At 47.6% G+C, this 17,604-nt stretch overlaps 2 protein-coding genes across 7 annotated transcripts in view; one reads left to right on the top strand and one right to left on the bottom strand.

Annotated features, from left to right (window-relative positions):
• The window catches only part of BOC (BOC cell adhesion associated, oncogene regulated), an 87,625-nt gene extending 78,601 nt beyond the window's left edge, over positions 1-9,024 (top strand). For all 5 annotated transcript variants that reach the window (XM_075072248.1, XM_075072245.1, XM_075072247.1 and 2 more), the window contains exons 15-19: positions 1,343-1,564; positions 1,927-2,135; positions 2,842-2,915; positions 4,169-4,362; positions 8,798-9,024. In XM_075072248.1, coding sequence (XP_074928349.1) covers positions 1,343-1,564; positions 1,927-2,135; positions 2,842-2,915; positions 4,169-4,362; positions 8,798-8,979 — 881 coding nt within the window. In that variant the 3' untranslated portion in view covers positions 8,980-9,024. The remainder of the gene's footprint in view (positions 1-1,342; positions 1,565-1,926; positions 2,136-2,841; positions 2,916-4,168; positions 4,363-8,797) is intronic.
• Positions 9,025-11,858: 2,834 nt separating this feature from the next.
• CFAP44 (cilia and flagella associated protein 44) overlaps positions 11,859-17,604 on the bottom strand; it is an 83,827-nt gene continuing 78,081 nt past the window's right edge. For both annotated transcript variants that reach the window (XM_032780248.2, XM_032780249.2), the window contains 5 exons: positions 16,873-16,989; positions 15,960-16,161; positions 14,620-14,780; positions 13,350-13,484; positions 11,859-12,844 (listed from right to left, as the gene is read on the bottom strand). In XM_032780248.2, the coding sequence (XP_032636139.1) occupies positions 12,662-12,844; positions 13,350-13,484; positions 14,620-14,780; positions 15,960-16,161; positions 16,873-16,989 (798 nt within the window). In that variant the 3' untranslated portion in view covers positions 11,859-12,661. The remainder of the gene's footprint in view (positions 12,845-13,349; positions 13,485-14,619; positions 14,781-15,959; positions 16,162-16,872; positions 16,990-17,604) is intronic.

Genomic DNA, 17,604 nt, shown 5'->3' with positions numbered 1-17,604 from the left:
GGCTGGGCACTGTACACACGTGTCGGGAAGAGACAGTCCTCACTCCTGGTCTAGGTTAAAGGCGAGATATAAGAGGTGAATGAAACAAACAAGCAGGGTTGTAAGGGGTCTAGGAAGCGGTCAGGAGAATAACAGCACGGCTTCCAGTCAGAGCAAACTAACTCACTCGGCGTGGGCCCTGTGCAGGATGCCTGCAGCTTTCAGGATTTTCACTGAGGGGAGGGTAGAGGCTCAAGAGAGCAGAGTAGCGAGAGGGGGCAGCATGCACAGAGACCCTTTTGAGAAAGCTGATCAGTCAGAGAGCTAGGGTGATGTCAGTGGTGGGGCTGGCACACGGTGAGAGGAAAGCCTGGCCAAACAGAGGAGTTGTGTCAGGTGTGCAGTGTGAGGACAAGCGGGTTGCACCCGGGTGCATTGGAGAAGGCAGGGCCAATGGAGACAGTCCAAGAGGTGACTCTTGTGTGCCGTGTGTAAGGAGACAATTTAGTGGGCTCGTTTTGGAGGGGATGGGGAGGGGCAATGTGGGTGCCAGGGAGGAGGCTGCAGTGATGAAGCCAGGAGGTGATCAAGACCTGGAAGAGATTTTGCTGTCAGGTTAGAGGAAAGGGGCTGACCTTTTGAATGGTTGGTGTGCAGAAAATGGCCAGATTTGAACACAGTTTGGATGTGAGAGGGAGGAGCCAAAGATAACGCCCCGATTGTGGAACCGAGTGCAGGGAGGCTGGTGGTGGTGTAAGTGACACAGAACATGGGGAGTGGAGAGGGTTCAGGGGGAAAGTCCAGCTTAACGGTTGGCTATGTTAGCTTTGAGTTGTTGGTGAGACATCCAGGAGGAATTGTCAGAAGAGGCTGGATTGGATGGAGGGACGCAGCTCCGGAGTGGAAAGGTAGATATGTGACTCACCTGCACACTTAGCAGTTGAAGCCATGTAAGCGGATTATGTTGCTGAGGGAAAGGGTGTAGTGGGAGAAGAGAAGGAGACCAATGACCAAGCCCCGTGGGACCCTTCTGTAAAGCAGGAGAGTGATAATTATCTCTGCCTCCCTTAAAATTCCCTTGCAGCTCTTACTGGACACAGGAGTCTCCTTCGCTTCCTGTCCTGAGCTGCTGGGTAGTGTTTTGGGCTGATAGGAAATGGCTACCCTGTTCTAGCCCAGCGGCGGCTACATTTCCATGTAATATGATGATTATAACGATCAGCAAGGAAGGGCTCTACCCACCAAGCCACATGAACCTAGAGAGCGGTGGTTCTGTGAACCATATACAGTGTGCACAGCCCCCTTTTAGCTGCCTGTTGTCTTGAGTGACGTCTGCTTCTAACTCCCTGTCTTCCTGTTGCAGCTCGGAAGTCTCTTGGGCTGCCTGGGCGCCTTCCGCCCTCAACGGTGCCTCCGCAGCAGCATCCACCACTCAGTGGTGGGCACGGCGGGCTGGGGACTGGTGCCATGGTGGCTCGCTCCAGTGATCTGCCCTACCTAATCGTAGGGGTAGTGCTGGGCTCTATCGTCCTAATCATTGTGGCCTTCATCCCCGTCTGTCTGTGGAGAGCCTGGTCCAAGCAGAGTAAGTGGCTTCACTCTGAAGAGGAGGGAGGGTGCTTATTAGGGGCTGGCGTCCCAGTTAGCATAGTTGGGTGGGAAGATCCTGGCTATACTGGGGAGCAAAGTCCCAGTGAAAGCTTATGTAGACAGAGGCCCAAGCTTTTTCCCTTGTCCAGTTTATCAAGCCAATAAAGAGTCCTGAATTTTGGAAAGGAAGAAAGAAGGGACCTGTCTTCATCAGGCAGAGTCCCCCATCCAGTGTCATTGTCCCGCCTGGCAGGTGTGTTAGCATGTGGTACAACCCAGTGTGCCCGCAGGATCCTTGCAAACAACCAGCGGTGTTTCATCTTCTCTCTCAGCTGCCTTCTTCTTCTCCCTCTTCAGAACAAACCATAGACCTGGGCTTCTCTGGAACGGGGCTGCTGGTGTCCTCCTGCCAGTACACCATGGTGCCCCTGCGAGGGGTCCCCACTCCTCGATCCAATGGGCAGCCCTATGCCAACGGTGTGCACCTGAATGGTGGCTGCCCCTCAGGTGGGACAGGCTACCCGAGCACAAAGTCCCGAGACTACAGTCTGGATGAAGTTCACCAGGTACCTTCTCCCTCTGTGTTAACAACCAGCATGTTGAGGGCTGGATGAGGGGGGTGTTTCAGTCAAGCCAGGTCTGACCCATTGACTACTTGGGTTAGAACTCGCTCTGAGATTTTTGTCTCTAGTCACTCCCACTCCAGAGCTGGGGTCAGGTGGAGGGAGCAGCTTGCTAGGCACAGTGCCCAGTTAAAGGAGGCAACATGGGCAGGTTGGGAAGGGAAGCCCAGTTCTAGTTAACTTTGAATGGAAACACTAGGCCCCTGTGCCGTGGATCCTGAGTCATGGGCAGAAGGGGTATAGGGAAGATCTTCATAGTTCCAGTGATTAGACAAAGTGGTCCCTTGAGAGGCCGGCTGGAGAAGTTAGCAAGAGATCCTGACTTCCTATCAATAAGAGCTGGCCCAAATGTCGGCAGGGTATGCTGGGATTGTCCAGGGGCTAAGACATAGGAGAACCCAGCCCACCAGTTCTCTTACAGAAATGTTGTTCTCATCTGATGGTTCCATGGCCAGTGTGAAATGAGTTTGTTGGTGCTCAGTCCAGTTCGCAGCAACAATTCTGCCCTCTCCCGATGGGAGGCAGGTTCATCACTGGCTGCCTTCATTGCACTGGTTCCGGAGTCCAGACAAGCCTCCACCTCTTAAATCTGGCTTGGATTCTTGCTCTTCTAAGATGCTCTTTTTCCTCTTTCTCCTTTCAACCACAGGGTGAGACTAACACCTTACTGCAGGGGAGGATGCTGCAAAATGGGGCTGTCCAAGAACACTATCCAACCTCTCGGTAAGCTCTGGGCCATGGGACTCTGATGAGGGTTATGCAGACAGGATACACAGGCATGGAATGTCTTAGCAATGGAAAAGAGCTAGTTAAGTCAAGTTCTCTGAGATGCAGGATCGTTGCCACAGCCTATCCTTCAGGGATCTCTCCAGTCTAGTTTTAAAGTCCCACCCTTCTCCCCCAACCCTTCCCTTGGGAGACTAGTCCACTCCCTAAAACATCTCACTGCCTAGGATTTTTTCCAGTCTAAATGTTTTCTCTCTCTGAACTCTATCTCATCCCTCCTAGAATGTCAGGGCGGAGTTGTCCGGGCCTCATTTTAGAGATGGCCAAAATCCATTTCTCCCCCTTTTTTATGTCCCGAATGGGGATGGAGACTCAGACAGGTTAACCTGGGTTAATGCCCACATCCACTGTGTTGATGAAATCCCTTAAAAGATGCCTTCAGTCCAGTTCTAGGCTTGCTGTAGCAATGCGATTCACTGCTCAGATTTCAGATCATAGTTTCTATCATCTGTGATGCTCCCTGTTCCTGCCATCTCCTCTCTACGCCCTTGTTGACCAGGCTGTGACCAGAGCAGCTTTGAAGACTCCAGGTTTTACATTAAAGCTAGAGCTGGTTGGGAATGATTTTCTGCTGGAAAATTCCATGTCTGTAAAAATCAAAAATTTCCCCTTGTTTCTGGAAAATTTTTATTTTGCATTAGAATTCTTTTTTGTCTCAATTTGTGATGAAATATTTTTCAAAAATTTGATTTTTTTTGTGGGAGGGAAATTTGTTTTTCCATCCAGCTCTGATTAAACCCATCCCCCCACAAAGACACCCTGAAGTAGAAAGACAGACTGCACTTAACATATCTGAAACCAGGCATGGGGCCTACCAGCCCTTGAGCTCACTGTTTGTTTTGTGTTGTTTTTAGCCAGATGTTGGTTTATTAGATAAGGGTGTCTATCTATGTCCAGTCTTCCTGATGTTCCATGGGCATCTCAATTCCCGCTCCTCAACACATACACACATTCTTCTCCCATTTGGGAGTACTCACTTTGTTATTGTATGAGACCGATATTGTGTTTGAACACAGCACCATGGAAGGTGATATCCAATACAGGTCCGTTGTCCACCCAAGGGGAATCCTCTCATAGCTCCTTCACTTGGCTGGAATGCAACAATCACCATGTCCGTCTAGCAGACTTCTGAGAAGGAGTATTTAGAGATGGCTACAGACAGTACCAATGCTTATCTGTCTTTCTATCAGGCTCTCTGATGCTAGACCAGAAGACAGTTCCTTCCTCTATAGCCTCCCAGATGACTCCACCAACCAGCTGCTCCAGCCACATGATGACTGCTGTCATCTTCAAGAACAACTCGTTGGCCTACATCACCCAGTGACAGGATGCAAGATGGGAGGCCCCAGCCTGGAAACCCTGCAAAATCCCATGTTCCACAGAGGTCAGTGGACATGAGAGCTCAATGCTTGCTGCTGTTATACTTGTTTAGGTTGATATTGAAAGGGCACAAGAATGGCCATAGTGAGTCAGGCCAGTGGTCCATCTAGCCCAGTACCATGTCTTACGACAGTAGCCAATGCCAGGTGCTTCGGAGGGAATGAACAGAACAAGGCAATTATCGAGTCATCCATCCTGTCATCCACTCCCAGGTTCTGGCAGTCAGAAGCTTAGGGACACCCACTGATGGACATAACCTTCACAAACTTACCTAATTCTTTTTTTCACTCATTTATGGTTTTAGCCTTCTCAACATCCCCTGGCAACAAGTTCCACAGGTTGACTGTGCATTGTGTGAAGCAGTACCCCCTTTTGTTTGTTTTTTAACCTGATGCCTATTAATTTCATTGGGCGACTCAATTTTGTGAGATCCCTTTGTAACTCTTTGCAAGTCTACTTTGGACTGAACTATCTTGAATAATTTTGTATCATCTGCAAATTTTGCCACCTCACTGGTTATCCCTTTTTCCAGATAATTTATGAATATGTTGAACAGCACTAGTCCCAGTACAGATTCCTGGGAGGCATCACTATTTACTGCTCACCATTCTGAAAACTGACCATTTGTTCCTATCCTTTGTTTCCTATCTTTTAACCAGTTACTGGTCCATGAGAGGACCTTTCCTCTTATCCCATGACAACTTACTTTGCTTAAAAGCCTTTGGTGAGGGACTTTGTCAAAGGCTTTCTGAAAACCTAAGTACACTGTAACAACTGGATCACCCTCATCCACATGTTTGTCGACCCTCAGAGAATTCTAGTAGATTGGTGAGACAAACTGGTGAGCTGTAAAAGCAGCAGAGAATCCTGTGGCACCTTATAGACTAACAGACGTTTTGGAGCATGAGCTTTCGTGGGTGAATACCCACTTCGTCAGATGCATGTAGTGGAAATTTCCAGGGGCAGGTATATATATGCTAGCAAGCAAGCCTAGAGAAACCAGTTACGTTCAATCACGGAGAAGAGGCCTCCTGTTTAGCAGCCTGAGGTGTGAAAGACCAAGACGAGAAAACTGGTTCTGTAACTGGCAAGCCATTACAGCTCTTTGTTCCAACTCCTGACTCGATGGTGTCAAATTTGCACGATGAAACGAAGCCTCGGCAGTTCTCTTGAAGCTTTCCTAAGTTTTTTGCTGCAGGATGGGCCACCTTAAAGTCTCTAGAGCTGTGGCCAGGGAGGTTGAAGTGCTCTCCTACAGGTTTTTGTATTCATATTGCCATTCCTAATGTCTATTTTGTCCATTATCCTCTTCCGTAGAGACTGTCAGTTGGTCCGATTACATAGCAGAGGCATTGCTGGATATGATGCGTATTATTACATTGTGACCGTTGCAGTAGACACTGAACTTCGTGATGTTATGGCTGATCTGTTAGGTCCTGTTATGTGTTGGTGTAACTATGGGCAAGTGCATCAGTTGTTTGCATGATTGGGTTCCTGAGGAGTTACTATGGTGGTGTGCAGTGTTGCGTGAAATACGTTTCAGTTGGCATTTGTCAACATGTCTGTGGACGCATGGATTGGCCTCCACCCAAGGCTGCTGAAAGTGGGATCATGGTCCAGGAATGGGTTTGTAGATCCCTGATATGCGTGAGGGTTTACTGGGTGTATGTCGATGCATGAGCCCTGTTGTTGTTCTTTCGTTGTTGTCTTGCCAGTACGAGCTCTGGATAGCGTTTGCGCTCTGTGAATCCTGTTTCCTGTTCCCTCATGTGGTATTGTTATTTTAGAATGCTGTGGTAGATTTGTAGTGTCAGTCTCTGTCTGGGTTTAGAGCAGTCTTGCGTTACCTCAGTGCTTGCTCTGTAGACAAGTATCGTGTATTCCCGGATGGAACTGGAGCATGAACGTAGTCCATACCGTCGTAGTTTCGCTATAGAAGCTGTGTCTGACATCCCTATTTGCACCATGGTGTCTAGAAATGGACCTCCCGTGTAATTGTCAGGCTGAGGTTGATGTGGGGTGGAAGCTTGATAACCGTGGTGGAATCTTTCCAGGTTCCTCCCATGGGTCAGATGATGAGCATACAATGTACATACTAGAGAAGGGCATCATCGTATGGACCAAAACAGCTCGAGGAAGCCATTGTTCCCAGGTCGCCATAAAATATGGCATATCTGTGGGCCATCGTCTTTCGCGGTGCCCATAGCAGGCCAACTTGATCTTGAGATATTATAATTTCAACAAATTGAATATTATGTTGTGTGAGTATTAAAGCACAAGCTCAGCAAGCCATTGTGCTGTGGCATCATTAGTCCTGAAGCTGTATTCCATCTGGTGTGGATGTTTGTGTAGAAGAGCCTCCATTCCATGGTCTAGGATTCGGTGTTTCTGTGAGGTGACTCGAATGCCTTGTTTCCTCAGGAAATCATTGTGTGTCTACGGAAGATAGCTGGGTCTGGTGCATAGGGTCGAGTAAAGTCCATATATCCAGACAGCCTTCATGAGAGTGCCAATGCCAGAATGGGGCGTCCAGGATTCGTTTGTGGATCTTGGTAGTGAATAGCAATAGACACCTTGGTTGGGCGTCTGAGTATTGATTGGGTTCCTGATTCTATTACGGAGATTCCTCAGAGATGTTGCAGTTTCTTAGGTATTCTTCAGTGGGTCTGAGAAGTGTGCCTGTAAATGTGTATTGGAATTGTCTGGCAGCCTCCTTGTAGTCAGACCTGTTCATGATGACACACTATGCTACCTCTTATAGCCTCTTTGATGATATGAGTGGTTTTCTGAGGACTTGGATGGCATTGCGTTCTGTCGACTTAGGTTATGAGGCAAGCAATTGTTTTCCGACGCTTTGCCTTGTGCACGTCACGGAACTCAATGTATAGGCCAGCTTCGTTTGTCGACCCTCAGGAGGAGTCCATTGAGTTCTTCTTCTTGGCTGCTGTGGCAGGTACCTGTGTATCAGTGCACTGTCATGTTGTCCTGAAGTATCTTTGAGTCAGAGAGACGCGCAAAGGTAGCTTCTCAAGATCGCCTACATGAACTATCTTTGGTGGTTGGAGTGCAGGCAGAAAAAGATCCCGAATAGGACAATTTTTTCTTCTGCTGAGTCGTGTTAGTTGAACGATTACGATATTGCTGTTGGTAGGGTGACCACACTTGTCCCTCATGTCAGCAGGCAGTTTAGACAGCTTAAGCTCTTTTCCTGTAGAGAAGGTGAAGGATAATGTAAATCTCTCTTAATCTTAGTGAAGTCTTTGTTTATGGAAGTTGTTATTAATGAGAGTCTCCAGGTTGGAAGCTCTTTTTTTTCCTGTTTGCTGTATAGATGCGACGTGTTCCTCAAGTTTCTTTGATAGAGAGGCATAAATCTCTCTCTGTATGTCTGTTGTATGTATGTGTATAGCAGTGATTCTTTACCTTACGTCCATCTTGGTATGATGTCCATCCTACCTTTGCTTCGAAACGAGGAGATACTGTTCTATTCTGTGCAAGTTTCTTCATGAGGTTGATGGATTTCCACTCCATACGGCTAAATGCAGTGCCTTGCATGGTGTCAAGTATCAGAGGGGTAGCCGTGTTAGTCTGGATCTGTAAAAGCAGCAGAGAATCCTGTGGCACCTTATAGACTAACAGACGTTTTGGAGCATGAGCTTTTGTGGGTGAATACCCACTTCGTCAGATGCATGCCGCATGGTGAGCTGTGTTGACTCTTTCCCCCAACAAATCATGTTCACCTATGTGTCTGATAACACTGTTCTTTACTATAGTTTCAACCAATTTGCCTAGTACTGAAGTTAGGATTACTGGCCTGTAATTTCCAGGATCACACAGCAACATGAGAGGGCCAGAATAGTAGGTGGAGTCCACAAAACTGGCCCAGCATATTGGAGGATGGGGCATTTATTTGATGGAAGAGGTGTTTCTCGCACACGCTGATTCTCATTGCCCTGAGACCTTACACCCAGGGAACTAATTGGTCTGCACCATGGCAGGTACCTAACCTGGCTGGAGATGTACCTGAGACATGTACTCAGCCGCTGCAGTACCTTAACCCTTCCAGTGCTTGCACTTTCCAGTCAAACAAGTGCATGGGAAGATGCACTTAAGTTCACAGTTCATGAAAGGTTAGAGTGATCCATTCTGCAGGGGCCTGATCCACCAAAACAATTCTTCATGGTGGGGAAAACAGGTCAGTCAGCGTCGCATACCCTAGGACACTGTTACTTTGGTACCTGCTGCCATGTCTCTGTAGGACACAGCTACCCGCATAGCAGCCGTGTTGAGAACCAAGCACCACATCACTTTCTCTTTGCCAACAGAATCCGTTGTTAAAAGGTGGTTTGGAGGTAGCAGTTCTACCTGGCACATTCATGCACTGGTCACAGCTTTGTTTTCTTTGGTTATAATTGGTTCTTGCTCCCCTTCCTTCTCAGGTACCCCTTGCTGCCTTGGTCTGGTGCCAGTCGAAGAAGTAGAGAGGCTAGATTGCTCCCAGCTCAGAGAACGGTGTCCCCAGAACCCAGTCATCACCTGTTTGGGGCAGGACCCAACAAGGCATCTGAGCAGCAGCCCTCCACGTCACATGCCCTTTGAGACTCCTCCTCCTACCAGTTAGGGACAAAGCTGCCTTTGCAAAAGACTATATTATTCTAGAGAGAGAGAGAGACTGGGTATTTATTTTTGTATAACATCCCTATTTATATATTTATGCACTTGTAAATAGATGTACATGTGCTTTTTATAATGCTATTGAGACAGAGGGGAGCCTGTGCAAGGTGACAGGAGGAGACAAGAAACTGGGGCATCTGCCAGCGATGGCATCAGGCTGTTTATCAGAATACAGCCCAGAAACGACAGCCTTCTGGTCGGCACAAGCACAAGAGCCATCGTAGCACATTGGGCCAAGCACAGCTGCGAAAAGGAGACTGGTCTCAGGTATTTGTTTGCAGCACAGATTACGTGAAAAATGAGTGTGTGGAAAGGAAGGGTCCCTTTTCCTCTCTCAGCTGGAAGGGATCTCCTGGCAACATGCCCCTCAGCATGGAATGAAATCATATACAATACATATTGGCATTAACAACCCTTCACATACACGCCGTCTGTAGTAGAGCATCTGCAAAGACAAACCCCGCTTAAACAGCTAAAATAAAGGCTTTTGTCTTCTCTGTGGTCTGCTGTTTGCTGAATATTCCTATGCTGAGCCCAGTCTCTTTCCCTGGCAGAAGCAGGGGTGGAGGGATGTTTTCCATGAGTTACTGCTTTACACAGGGCCCCCAGCTGGTTCCTCTAACTCCAGGAGTCAATAGATGAGGTGAGGCCCAGTCCGGCTCCAGGTGAAGTCCAAACAGAATGACCATTGGGGGGAACAAGGTCAGACCTTTGAACTAACTGGAGAGCGGGGGTTCTAGCTCCATCTTTGTGAACAGAGCTGCACAGAAAAAATGTCTCTCTTGTGCAAACTCTCCTGGTTTTCTTTTTCATTTTCCTTATTCCAGAAGCCTTTAGCATCTGTGTTTGTAGGTACAGGTCCCTTTGAATGGTAGCTGAGGGTGCGTATAGGCCACAAGCAGACAGTACAAGAAACACTAGCTGTATTGTGATGGGTGCAACTGCATTGCATCTGCCCAGTTGGAATCTCTGCTGTTCTTCATTTCCGCTCACTGGCTCCAACTGCTTTACGTTATTTAGGACTGAATCTTCCCTGGATGAGGAAGCTTCCCACGCTCTGTTCTGTCCTGCTGTTGCTTTGCTTCCCCTCCAATCCTGAGAGTGGTTCGCACATTTTATCCTCGTTCAGTTTACACAGAACACCTCACAAAGAACAACCTGAAAAGGGCGGGAGAGCCAGGAGGGTTGGTTGGTTTAGTTTAGTTCGTTCAAAAAGGTCTCTGGACCATTAATGTCTAGGCCACCTGCCTTAGAATGAAATCTCGCCACTTGATGACTGAGGCAGTGAGACAGCAGCAGTGCTGTAGACCACAGTCGGGGAACCACCAGATTCCAGGAGAAAGGAAAGGAAGAAGAAAACATGAAAACAATGAACTATCCTGCCTAATTCTCTTCTAACAAGTTGGACCAAGTCCATAGTTACCCCAATGTCAAACCAGTGTAAGAACAAACTGCGGCCCACCGCTGCTACAAACACACCAGGCGCCCTTTTCTCTAACACTGACTTCAGTACCCCAACTCATTGCAGTGTCTTATTTCTACTGAGCTGAGGCAAGCAGCAAAGTCTGTGATTTAGTCATGGCCTTCCCTTCTTTAGGCAAAGATTCAGACCCTGAAGAAGTTCATCCACAGCATACTTGTCTTGGGCTCCTCCAAACAACTTGTTCCTCCCTCTCATGCCCCCTTTCAGAATGCGTCCTCACCCTTTTCCCTCCAGTGGAGTGGGCAGAGAGCATCTGTGGTATTGGGCTAGCCTGTTCTTCAGCAGACAGCTGGTGGAACAGGCTTCTCAGAATATGTGCCCAATTGATAGAGCTGAGGCGTGCAATTTCCAGTGGGTAGATCTCACATCAAAAATTACTCCCTCTCGAACAAGGGCTAAGAGCACATCCAGCACTCGTCCAATGCAAATCACTGTAGCACATCACTAACAGTGTTCTGTGATGGGCTCTAGAGCACTACCTAGCCGAGGGGCTCTCAAACTGGGGGTCAGGACCCCTCAGGGGGTCACGAGGTTATTACATAGGGGGTTGCGAGCTGTCAATCTCCACCTCAAACCCTGCTTTGCTTCCAGCATTTATAATTGTGTAAAAAAGTGTTTTTAATTTATTAGGGGGTGGGGGGGGCGGACTCAGAGGCTTGCTATGTGAAAGGGGTCACCAGTACAAAAGTTTGAGAACCACTGACGTAGCCTCGTTTATTGTCTAGCCAAGACTATGATAAAGGTTTAAAACAAGATGAGTGAATGTGCATTGGGACTCCATTTTTATCCCTCTTTCTTAACCTCTCTTTTTCCTTTATTACCTGTATGTACTACTAGTTAAAATTTGCACCCAACCACGAGTGTTCTGACTGCCCAAGATCACCAGCCTCCAGTGCATTCTTAATGTATTTCTTTGCAGATTTACGAGTGTTACCCTTTGTAATTAGTCCTAGCTGTCAGAGCACACGCTATCAGAACAAATCTTTAAGGAAATAATGTTAGCCTTGCTTTGCAAGCCATGATACTAACACAGGATCGTCTACCACCTTAGGGCATAACAAGATCCAGTGGCTGACAGCTGAAGTCAGGATAATTCTCCATCACTTTAACTCCAGATTGGATGGCTTTCTAAATGCTATGTGTCAGTTCAACCACAAGTGCTTGAGTCTGATGCAAGGATCAGCAGGTGACATTTTATGGCCTGCGTTATGCAGGAGGTCAGCCTAACAGTAACAATTTCAAAAACCACCCTAGTGACTTACTTAAGCACTTAGACACCTAGGTCACTTTGAACATTTTACCCTACATAATCATAATGATCCCTTCTGACCTTTTAAAAAAAATCAAAGTGTATACTAGCCTCAAAACACTCCAACCTGCTTACAAACTTTTATTATCTCCAGTATGATGCCAGCTTCAAAACTGACTTTACATATTTAAAATCCATGCAACCCCTTCCCATTCTTTTCTTTATGCATATTAACCTGTAAGGGTGTGTTGGGTAATTCTTAACTGTATTAATTAGCCATGACACTCAGCAGAAGAAGACACAAAATGGATCATGTTTCAAGAGGCACTGAAGGGAAGATCTACCCTGCTGGCTGGAAGTCAAGGGAGTGAATAGGTGACATTCACAGATACTGGGCCCTGGACTAGTGCACAGCTCATTTGCCCCAGACAAGTGTATCCCAAGGCAGGTCTGACTGGCATGAAGAATAGCTTATAAAAGCTATGGGAACATAGGATGAGCCCTTATTGCAGGAGTGCAGACTTTGCTTAAAGGGTCCATAAAAACTGCATCTAATTGGCAGTAAACCAAGCCATTTGCTGCAGCTCACCCCAATGCAGCCTGTGAACCCAGATTCCAGCCTGCAAAGCTCTAGTTGGCTCTGAATGGAAGTTCAAAAGGGAGCATTGCAGACTGGGATCTGTAGTGTTTACAGCCCCTCTGTATTAAAGATGCCTTATGGATGACTGGCAATATGAAACTCCAGGGGGAGATTGCAAACGGTATAAAACCTTTGGCCCAAACTTTGACACCCTGTGTGTTATTGGAACCGGTGCTGGTTGCAGACAGGGCCTCTCACTGACATATGCCCATCACTGGGGAAATGTCTAATGAATGAGGCTGGTGACAGAGAGAACTTTAGTTTAGTATCTTGGTATCAGGTGGAGGCTGAGGTGGTGGGAAGATGCGCCCATCTTTTCTGCTTAAGAGAGTGATTTCCTCCTTGAGTACTTCTGCCTCCTGGGCCTGGAGTTGGACCAGTGTAATCAGCCTCTCTCTCTCCTGGATCTCAGCTTTCCAGGGGCCTTGGAATTCTGCTCCCTGTAGGAAGAAGGAAACAGAGCTCTCTTTAAGCACCAGCGAAGGCATGGCTTCACTTCAACTGAGCCTTCCCTTCACCAACCCAAGCACAGGACAAGTTTACACCTTCTTCACTCGCATCTGATGCCCACTTGGTAAGTGATGCTGGGCCTCACAGCAGGCACCACGGATAGCACGGGGGAAAGAACCCACATGTCATTTCACTCAGATCACTCTGGACAGTGGAGTGGCGTGGACTTGCTGCAAGGGAAGTCCCATCCAGTCTCCTTCGGTCAGAAATATGTAGGTTGCTTTGCAGTGGTAAAAGGAAGGCAAGGCCTTAACAAAGGGAAATCTGGGCATTGCCTGTTTCAATTTCAAGAGTTGCTGCTCAACTTTTACCAGGAGCATCATTAACTCAGATCACTAAATGCTGATGGCAGTACAAGGAATTATAAAGGTGTCCTAGTGGGAACAGACTAAACTGTCACAATAAAGTGTTAGGCAGGGCAGCAGGAAAGTTTACCAGGTTATTCTGCAGTGCGTCCAGCTTCATTTCAAGTCCCTGCTTTTCAATACAGAAGCTGTTCAGCTGCTGCAACTTGCTGGTGTTTTCTTTCATCAGCATCATCAGCCGTTGCCGCAGCTCAAAAATCTTCTCCTAGGATGGAGGAAAGTTGAAGGAAACTTTCTTTTCTTTAAGTGGCAAATACCATAATATTGCAGGGAGTAGATGTTTCATAATGAACCTGCTCCTGCTCCCACTGAAGTCAATGGCAAAACTCTGTAGGCAAGATCCCGATCCGAGTTACACCGATGTAAACTCAGAGAAACTCTACTGAAGTGTAGTGAATTACCCCCAGCAGATCTGGGCCCAAAATCTTGCCCAAAGACAGTTTTGCAATTGATTTCTTGAGAAGGAGGTGTAAAGAAGGTACAATGTATCAAAGATATCTATGTAGGCTTGGATGTTTTATTGTGCACTTCTGGGAGAAACAACATTTTGGTTAAATGCCTTAAATTAAAAGCAGCCAAGAGTGTATGTTTATATGGGAAGTTTTCCATGTCTGACTGTTGCAATCACTCTTAAATTTGTTGCACATGTTCCCTATGGTTTTCATATTTTCAAAATGACATAAATAACGCCTGGGTATTCTAACAATAATTGGGAGGCGGTTCCAGTTTACAAAGTACTAGCTGGGTCTCGGGCTGAATAAGTACTTAGGTCTAGGGGACAAGCTCTTAGTACTAAGTAGGCTGAGGAGTGTATTAGCCTAGGAAATGGTTGTGGAGTTATCAGGAAGTATTTGTTTAATTATTTGTATTCCTGTGGCACTCGGGAGCCCCAGGCGTACACCAGAACACAAAGACTGTACCTACCCTAAAGCACTTACGAGCTAAATTCAATATTACAGCTGAGATTTTCAAAGGAAATTTAGGGTGTTGGGTGCTGAACATCAATTGAAAGCAATGGAAAGTGATACAGTGAAACAGCTGCAATTACAAGGAAATTGTAGAAATACCTTAGGAAGACAGGAACTGAACTCAGGAAAATAGTGACTGTATGTCCTGATTCTCCAGTACAAAACTGCAAGTGTAACAGTAGTTTGGGGCTGAAGCAGAAAGAATTTAGGGATACAGCAGGAAAAAGAGTGTGGTTCAAGAATGATGGCTGAAAAGAAGTTGAGAACTCCCACTGAAGAGATTTTTATGCAGATATTCGGTTTCTAGGCAAGTGAATTTCTTGTAATTGCAGCTGTATCACCGGCCTGGGGGCCTCTGTCCCTGCTCCTTACCTCCCACTTTTTGAGTTCCTGGGCCTGTATGTACTCCTTCTCCATCATTTTCATCTTTAGCTCTTCCAGGTTTGTGTTAACAGAGAGTGTCTGCAGGGCTTCCAAGTCCACCACCCGGCCAAACTTCATCAGCATCAGCTGATTACAGTTCTCTTCCAGTCCTAGCAGAACAGTCATCACATTTAAGATGTGTATTTGGAAACATTTTTCATAGGTGAATAATGGCTAGCATAGCTATGGGGATACAGTTGCCTAGTGGCTAGAGCCAGAGTGGATTGGAACTCAGCAGACCTGGGTTCAGTTCCCAGCTTTGCTAGCAGATGATCTTGAGCAAGTCACATCAATGATACAGACAGATTCCTTTCCTTTGTAAAGCGCTTTGAGATCTACTGATGAACAGTGCTATATAAGAGCTAGATCTTATTAGTATGGTGCTTTTCATCTGAGGACCTCAAAGCATTTTAAATACATTAATTCATGTAAAGCCTCAAAAAAACAACAACCCTAAATGATAAGCGTTTTTTTTTTTAAACAGAGGAGGAAACTGGCATAAAGAGGTTAAAGTGCTTCCTGAGGGCCCCAGGATTCAGTGTGAGAGGCTGGAATAGTAGCCAGGTGTCCTGATGCTCTAACCAGCACTTCTTTGTATCATTCATTATCAGTGTATATCACTGAAAAGCCACTGATGCCTATGAGTAACAGTCCTACTGCTGTGCTCCTGCTTATTTCTCCTGCGTGGTCATTATGACATCAGCACCATCTCCATAGTAGCCCACTGGGATATCTGTGTCAGTGCAGGGAGCAGAGGTGATAGATGCAGCTAGTGACAGGGCCACCTAGAGGATTCAGGGGGCCTGGGGTCTTCAGCAGCGGGGGGCCCACGCCACCGAATTGCCGCCGAAGACCCAGCACTTTGGCGACGGGTCCCGGGGAGGAAGAACCCTCTGCTGTGGGTCTTCGGGGCATTTTGGCGGTGGCTCCCGGAGCAGAAGGACCCCCCACCGCCAAATTGCCGCTGAAGACCCAGAACGGAAGAAGCTCCAGGAGGCTGGACCCTGCGAGAGTTTTCCAGGGCCCCCAGAGCAAGTGAAGGACCCCGCTTCAGGGGCCCCGAAAAACTCCTGTGGGGGCCCCTGCGGGGCCCGGGGCCTGGGGCAAACTGCCCCACTTGCCTTCCCCACTCCCGGGCGGCCCTGGCTAATGAATTAATTCACACTCAGCAATGCATATACATTAAGCACAGATGCACGCAAGAAGAGATGCCCATCCCTATAATGTGGAAAGAGACCTAGAATGCCATATACACAACAGAGAAAACCAAACTGTGCTTAGGAACTCACGCTCGATCCTTATCTCTATCTCCCTCCTGTCCCGGATGAGCTGCTTATGCTGCTGCCGGGCCTGCTTGTAGAGCTCCCTCTGATCCAACTTCTCACGCTGCAGGACCATGATCCTTTGCTGCAGATACTCCAAGGACTGGTTGGTAAATACCAATATTTGGGACAGGTCGGCAGGTAACTCCCCATTTACCACGTACTCCACCTGCCAGAAATAGTCACAGACAAGGCTGATGACTGCATGTTACTGGCACTGGAAACTCAAGTCAGTGGTCTGGTTGGTGGACAAGTGATTATGGCCCAGCCATCGTGTGAGGACAGCATGCTGTTTTAAACACAACTGGCAGAGAACAGCCTAGGGAAAGCCTATTCCCAACAAAGCAGACCCCAGCATGATCAGAGCCTGCTTATAGCCCTGCATGGACTTCAATGCAGATGCTGGCTCAGGCTTCCACCTTTGGCAATTGGAATGGAGCGGGGAGGCAATTCTTTACCCAACTGCCTACGCACTCCAGCAGCCTGGGGTCTGCAGAGCTGTAAGGCCAGTTCTGACACATTTCTGTCCTTAATTTCTGACCAAAGATCTATTTCAATGAAGGAAGAGAAAGCAGGCAGGGGGAGCAGGGCCTGCCCCAGAGGCAGCTGAGCCAGAGTGGTCCTGTTTTTTCAGTGGCCTCTGCATAAACCTCCAAGCATGACACAAAATAAAGTATCAGCAAAAAAGCACTGAACCCAGAGGAAAAATATTCCAAGTCAGTCCAGGGTCCCATAACACGGAGAAGAAAAACTGCAAGCAATGAACTGTGGGCCCATGAGAACACTACTGCTACTGTCACCACCTGGCCTATTTTCCATCTGCTTGCCATCGTCTTGCTGCTGCTAAACCAGAGGCAGCACACACACACTCTCACGTCACCTGATGTAGCTTCAGAGGCACTACTACATGGAGCTCATTCAGTCTCTGCTGCTTCTCCCGTTGAAAGGCCTCCAGCTCCCCCTCAGCTGTGTCCAAGCTGGCTTCCACCACTTTTACCTGCAGAGATGCAAGCCACATACTGACTGAGGGCTGCTCTGGGACTGGCTTAGAAGCAGGGTCCCCATCCATCAGATTTGTACTGTTGGCTTCTATGGGAAAGTGAAGGCAACTCTTGTCTAGTTTAAAGGGAACGTGATAGGGAAGGGCCACACTATTTTCTTCTGTCTTGTTATCTGTAATGACCAGGGGCAGGGGCCATGTATTTTGCAACCCCAAGCATCGCAGTCATGTGGGTTTCGAATTGCCGCAGAAACCGTGGGAACCGGCAGACCTCCCACAGGCATGCTGCCTAAGGCAGCCTGACTGATGCCCTTATGGCGACCAGCAGGGCCCCCCCCAGGGCTTGCCGCCCCAGGCACATGCTTGGTGCACTGGTGCCTGGAGCCACCCCGGTGGTGATCTTCCCTGCCCAATAATAGGATCATCTCCTTTCTAAAGTGAGGTTCTACTGTGGTAAACGTCTGTCCCAAATCTGAACCTTAGCGTCCACAATCTGGGTGCTTACAATGAACTCCCCCAAGCTCACTACCAGCTTGGATCTTATCTCGCTGCCACCAGCCGAAGTTTTCCAGGGTTTCGGCCCCCTCGGGTTCCCCAAACCTTTCCTTGGGG

Source organism: Chelonoidis abingdonii, chromosome 1, assembly GCF_003597395.2.
Source record: "Chelonoidis abingdonii isolate Lonesome George chromosome 1, CheloAbing_2.0, whole genome shotgun sequence".
In the NCBI taxonomy this organism is placed as follows: Eukaryota; Metazoa; Chordata; order Testudines; family Testudinidae; genus Chelonoidis; species Chelonoidis abingdonii.
Note: the sequence above shows the minus strand (reverse complement) of the source record. Positions and strands in the feature narration are given on the sequence as shown.